The following is a 6,481-nucleotide window of genomic DNA, read 5'->3' as shown; positions in this document are numbered from 1 at the left end:
GAATGCGTACCTGATGGGATCGATTTCAGAAAAGGATAACATGTGAAAAGTGCCCAATAGGAAGTGATAGAAAGTGCATCAAGATAGCACAAATGCACGAAGTGGAATCTCGCAATATGTGGATAATGTCAAAGAAGAGTATGTGCATAATGTGCTGAAGAATGTGTGTGAGTGTGAGCAAAGAAACTGAGGGAGTTTGTGAATTTTAACTTACACCAGTATATAATATGTCAGTGTTTGATAATTTTCAATAACATGAAGATTCTGCTTTTGTTAAAGCTTTAAAATTTTAATACATTTATTATCTGTTCAGAACTGAGCGTTCTTCTCAATAAAAACTAACGCCAGTAAGTAAACGAAGAGGCAGCAACATAAAAACTAATACTTTTTCTCCCCAGCAGGGGCGAGAGTGTGTGTGTGTAAAAACGTGACACCAAGAAAGCAACGATAGCTACGTGTATTGTGTTAATATCGCATTAATCTACATATAATAATGTTCATCTAGCAACTTTGTTTGTATTTTTTGAATTCATATAATCTTGTGTGTTATAAAATGCAAATATATTGAACAGTCTCAAAGCAACATCGAAGAATTATTAAGAAACCAGCGCCTACACAAGGATTACAACGACCAAATGGTCCATCCACGCCGGATCAGGATTCAACAGTGCAGTTAACAAGGTAGGTAGTGAGTGCATATTTTAATATAATATTATCCTTGTATCACTTGTACAAAATAAGCCTGTAATAGCAAAGCCTCATTTAGAACGGAAGTGCTAAAAGTGTATTTAATTTGAGTGAAGCATGACGGACAGAATGAAAGAATTAGTTTTCAAGAGAGGTCAAATTAAGGCCAAACTCACTCGTTTTAAGCCTTTTGTAGATAGCTTTACAGAAGATCAGAATATTACGCAGTTAGTGTTACGTTACGAGAAAATAAAACAGTGCTATGATGAATTTGATGCAATACAATCCGAAATAGAAATGTTACAGGGTTCATCAGAAATTGATCAGGAAACGCAAGAAAGAGAGCAATTCGAAAGTACTTATTTTGATTTAGCAGCTAAGACGGAAGTGTTCATAAATCAACACAGCTCCAGTGCAAAGAAAGATGAAAACAATGAAGCAAGCAATTCTAATCCATCAGTTAGGTTGCCGGTGATAAACCTTCCGACCTTTTCTGGAAGCTACGATGAGTGGTTGTCGTTCTATGACACGTTTCAGGCATTAATACATAACAATAGCACATTGCAGCCAGTGCAAAGGTTTCATTATTTACGCTCTTCTCTACGTGGGGAGGCGCTTGAAGTAATACAAGCCTTGGAAATTTCTTCTGAAAACTATGATGTAGCATGGACTTTACTCAAAGAACGTTTTGAAAACAAAAAGTATATTGTTAACAAACACGTCAAAGCTTTATTTGAAATGCCAATGGTGGAATGTGAGTCGGCTGTTTCGCTTAAATCTCTTTTAGACAGCACAGTAAAACATTTGAGGGCTTTAAAATCATTAGGTCAACCGACAGAAAGCTGGGATGCATTACTTATTTATTTGATTGCGACCAAACTAGACAATACAACACATAAGGAGTGGGAAAAAACACAATCAACGAATGAATTACCGAGCATGTCAAAGCTGACACAATTTTTACAACAGCGTTGCCAAGTTTTAGACGCAGTTGATAATAAGGGTAGACCTAAAGAGACACCCTCAGTTCCAAATAACAAATATCAACAAACAAATAAGGCAGGCAAAAAGAGTTCTTACTCAACGACAGCACACGTAACGTATTCCCACAACAATGCATGTCCCAGCTGTAAAGGCTCCCACAAATTATTTCAATGCCAATCATTCTTGAGAAAATCTATAGGAGATAGAATTAAAGAAGTTAAACGTCTTTCTTTGTGTATAAATTGTCTCAAACGAGCGCATAAGGCAAATGAGTGCTTATCAGGTAATTGTAAAATATGCAATAAAAAGCATAACACATTACTGCACTACTCGCGTTGTCCATCGCCCACTAGAGCGAATGAACCACAAGATGAAAGGGAAATAGGTCAAGGTCAAAACACGCTCGCTGCGACCACATCTCTCGAGCAGGAATGTGAAGGTAATTATATTCGTTCTACAAACAGTGTACCGCAGAATCTTAGGAGACCACCAAGCATTATGCTATCCACAGCTGTAGTATTTGTTAAAGATAAACAGGGTAATTTTCAAATGTGTCGAACACTTCTCGATTGTGCTTCTCAGTCCAATTTTCTAACAAATAGAATGGTTCAATTATTGGGACTAACAAAGAGTAATAGCGTTGTACACATAAATGGTATAGGTAATGCTAATACAAGGTCATGCCATAGCGTTCAGGCTACAATTAAGTCAAGACATAACCATTATTCAGCCACATTAGACTTCATCATATTGCCGCAAGTGGGAAATACCTTCCAACATTGAATTAGCAGATCCTAGCTTCAACATACCACAGCGTATTGACATGTTATTGGGGGCGGAAGTATTCTTTGATCTACTTTGTGAAGGGCAAATAAAACTCAAGGCAGGGTATCCAACCTTGCACAAAACATTGTTTGGCTGGATTGTAGCTGGAAAAATAGACAATCAACCACACATTTCGACAAATGTGTGTCACCTCTCCACAATAGAAAAAATACACGAGCAATTACAAAGGTTCTGGACGATAGAAGAATGTTCAACGAAACATCCATTAAGTCAAGAGCAGGCAGAATGTGAGAGACATTTCAAAGAAACACACCGGAGAGACGAGACTGGGAGATTCATCGTCAGACTTCCCTTTAAAGAAAATGTGGGGAATCTTGGTAAATCCAAGGAGATTGCAACAAGAAGACTTTATTCAATGGAAAAAAGGCTTATGAAGGATCCTGAGAAAAAAAGGGCATATATAGCGTTCATGAAAGAGTACGAAGATTTGGGCCATATGGAAGAAATAACTAGAGCAGAGAGCGATACAATGATGCCAGACTACTATCTTCCCCATCATTGCGTTATGAAGGAGACCAGTACTACTACCAAACTCAGGGTTGTATTTGATGCATCGTGCAAAACAACTTCTGGACTTTCATTAAATGACACGATGAGGGTCGGGCCTACAATCCAAGAAGAATTATTTTCCATAACAGCAAGATTCAGGCAACATCAATACGTCATGACAGCTGATATAGAGAAGATGTATCGCAACATTAGGGTACATGATTCAGATGCAAACTACCAGAAAATAGTGTGGAGAGAAAACCCTCAAGAAGCAATAAAGATATATCGACTCAAAACTGTAACATATGGTACTGCAGCAGCTCCTTTCCTAGCCACTAGATGTCTTCAGCAACTAGCCATAGAAGAGAAGAAGAATTTCCCTAAGGCAGCAGAAGTTGTAATGAGGGATTTCTATATTGATGATCTTCAAACAGGGACAAACACGAAGAAGGAACTACATGAATTACAAGATCAACTCACAACTCTTTTGCAAAGAGGTGGTTTTTGTTTGAGAAAATGGTGTAGCAACGACACTTCACTGCTTTCAAAATTACCCAGTGAACTTCAAGAATCAAATTTTACCATTCAACCAAATGATGATTGCATCACAAGAAGTTTAGGATTGTTGTGGAATCCCATTAAAGACACATTTTCTTTCTCTGTCAAACCAAGAAACAACCCTCAACAAATCACGAAGAGGACTATTCTTGCTACAGTAGCGAGCATATTTGATCCCTTAGGATTAATAGGACCAGTTATTCTTAAGGCAAAAATATTTCTGCAACGTTTGTGGGAATTAAAATTGAATTGGGATGAAAAGGTTCCAGCCCCATTGCATTCAGAGTGGGAAACTTTTGAGCAGCAACTTCAAGATTTGGAATCACTACATGTTCAGCGGAAGGTTATTCAAGAAACACAATCGCAGGTAGAAATTCACGGATTTTGCGACGGATCTCAGAATGGATATGGAGCTTGTATATATGTAACATCTAGCACAAAAAATGGAAAATTCACAGCAAACTTACTATGTTCAAAATCTCGAGTAGCACCTTTGAAGAAGACAACTATTCCTCGCCTAGAACTTTGTGCAGCTTTGTTACTTGCACAGCTAACTCAGAAAGTAATACAAGCATTACATTGCAAGATCGATAAGGTTGTTTTATGGTCAGATTCCACCATTGTATTAGCATGGATAAGAGGACCTTGTTCTCAATGGAAGACGTATGTTGCAAATCGTGTGGCGGAAATTCAGCAATTGACTTGTAACTATGAATGGAGACACATCAGAACAGAGGAGAATCCAGCAGATCATATATCGAGAGGATTAACACCGTCAGAGATTCTTGAAAATGAATTATGGTGGCATGGGCCTTCCTGGCTATCTGAGAAATTAGACTTACAGACGAGGGAAGATGTTTGTGACCTAAGCGATGTTCCCGAGCGACAAAAGAATACAGCAGTAATGTTTCTACAACACCGTGTCAACTCTTAGACAGATATTCATCATTAAGAAGATTGCAACGTGTAACTGCTTATTGTCTACGATTCACACACAACATGAGAAGATCTAATTGTGACAGACAGCATGGGCATCTTACAGTAAGTGAATTACATGAAGCACTCGAATGTCTTATTAAACTATCACAGCAACAAGCATTTCACAAGGAATTAAATGCATGGAGATCAGGAAAGGAAGTCGACAACCAAGGTCAACTGAGAAATTTGAACCCATACTTGGATGAGAGGCAAATCATCAGAGTCGGAGGAAGATTAAATGCAGCAGATCTTACTGAAGGACAGAAACATCCTATTGTACTTCCAGCTAACTGCAACTTGACAAAGTTAATTGCCCAAGAAGAACATAAGAAGAATTATTGTTATCATCTTTGCGACAATCATATTGGCCAATACGTGGACGAAACTTGGTTTGTCAAGTTGTGCATCAGTGTGTCACATGTTTCAGAAACAATCCTAAAGATGGTAAACAGATGATGAGAGATCTACCAGCTGACAGAGTTCACCCAACAAGACCATTTCTTCACAGCGGCGTTGATTACTGTGGGCCCATTTACCTTAAATCGAGTAACCGAAGGGGAGCCAAACTCCATAAGGCATATATAGCACTTTTCGTGTGTTTTGCGACTAAGGCGGTTCACATTGAACTCGTTAGTGATCTAACTACAGAGGCGTTTATTGGAGCATTAAAGCGATTCATGGCTCGTCGAGGAAAATGCACTAAACTGTATTCTGACAATGCAAGTAACTTCGTTGGTGCAAAAAGGGAACTACAAGAATTGAAGACTTTATTTGAATCAGAACACCATAAAGAAAAATTGCATAATTTTCTAGCAGCTGATAACATCACGTGGGTTTTTATTCCAGCAAGATCACCAAACTTCGGAGGCTTATGGGAATCATCAATTAAATCTCTCAAATATCATTTAAAGAGAGTCGTGGGAAATGCTTCACTCACCTACGAAGAGATGAACACTGTTTTGACACTGATTGAGGCTTGCTTAAACTCTAGACCCCTAACACCATTATCAAATGATCCAAACGACCTACATCCTTTAACACCTGGTCATTTCCTAATAGGCGACGCACTCACTACCATGTCAGAACCTAACTTGAAAAATATTCCTGTCAACAGACTTTCGAGATGGCAATACATACAACAACTTCATCAGCAATTTTGGTCCAGATGGTCAAAGGAGTATCTATCAAGTCTTCTAGAACGATCCAAGTGGAGAAGAAAATTCCCCAACCTTCTGGAAGGTGATTTAGTGCTCATCAAAGAAGATAACATTCCACCTCTAAAATGGAAAACTGGACGTATTGTGCAATTGTTTCCTGGGAAGGACGGAATAGTACGAGTGGCGACAGTGAAAACTACCAGAGGTACAACAACAAGATCTATTCGTCAATTGTGCCCGCTTCCTAAGGAGAGTTAATGTGTTGGTGTTATTCATAGTGTGTTGTGTGTGCATTGTGTGATTCGTAGTGTTGTGTTGTGTGTGCATTATTCTGTTTATGTTTATATCATTCATTCATAACTTGTGTTATCTATTGTTGTGTATATTAAGTTCATGAACCAAATTAATCATTCATAGATTTGTTGAAGGAATTCCTTCAAGGCGGGCGGTATGTTCAGAACTGAGCGTTCTTCTCAATAAAAACTAACGCCAGTAAGTAAACGAAGAGGCAGCAACATAAAAACTAATACTTTTTCTCCCCAGCAGGGGCGAGAGTGTGTGTGTGTGTAAAAACGTGACACCAAGAAAGCAACGATAGCTACGTGTATTGTGTTAATATCGCATTAATCTACATATAATAATGTTCATCTAGCAACTTTGTTTGTATTTTTTGAATTCATATAATCTTGTGTGTTATAAAATGCAAATATATTGAACAGTCTCAAAGCAACATCGAAGAATTATTAAGAAACCAGCGCCTACACAAGGATTACAACGACCAT

At 38.2% G+C, this 6,481-nt stretch overlaps 3 protein-coding genes across 3 annotated transcripts; all 3 read left to right on the top strand.

Moving 5' to 3' along the window:
- Positions 1-804: 804 nt before the first annotated feature.
- On the top strand, positions 805-2,454 carry LOC145675150 (uncharacterized). The gene has a single exon (XM_081745520.1). The coding sequence runs from the start codon at positions 805-807 to the stop codon at positions 2,452-2,454; it is 1,650 nt and encodes a 549-aa protein (XP_081601646.1).
- Positions 2,455-2,494: 40 nt separating this feature from the next.
- LOC145675149 (uncharacterized) lies at positions 2,495-4,498 on the top strand. Its single transcript, XM_081745519.1, has one exon. The coding sequence runs from the start codon at positions 2,495-2,497 to the stop codon at positions 4,496-4,498; it is 2,004 nt and encodes a 667-aa protein (XP_081601645.1).
- A 499-nt stretch (positions 4,499-4,997) lies between these two features.
- On the top strand, positions 4,998-5,957 carry LOC145675148 (uncharacterized). Its single transcript, XM_081745518.1, has one exon. It carries the CDS (start codon positions 4,998-5,000, stop codon positions 5,955-5,957), a length of 960 nt encoding a protein of 319 aa, XP_081601644.1.
- The last annotated feature ends 524 nt before the right edge of the window (positions 5,958-6,481 follow it).

The sequence above is a fragment of the Thermobia domestica genome, chromosome 18 (genome assembly GCF_964235325.1).
Source record: "Thermobia domestica chromosome 18, izTheDome1.hap1.1, whole genome shotgun sequence".
NCBI lineage: Eukaryota > Metazoa > Arthropoda > Insecta > Zygentoma > Lepismatidae > Thermobia > Thermobia domestica.
This window is presented reverse-complemented; position numbering and strand designations above follow the sequence as displayed.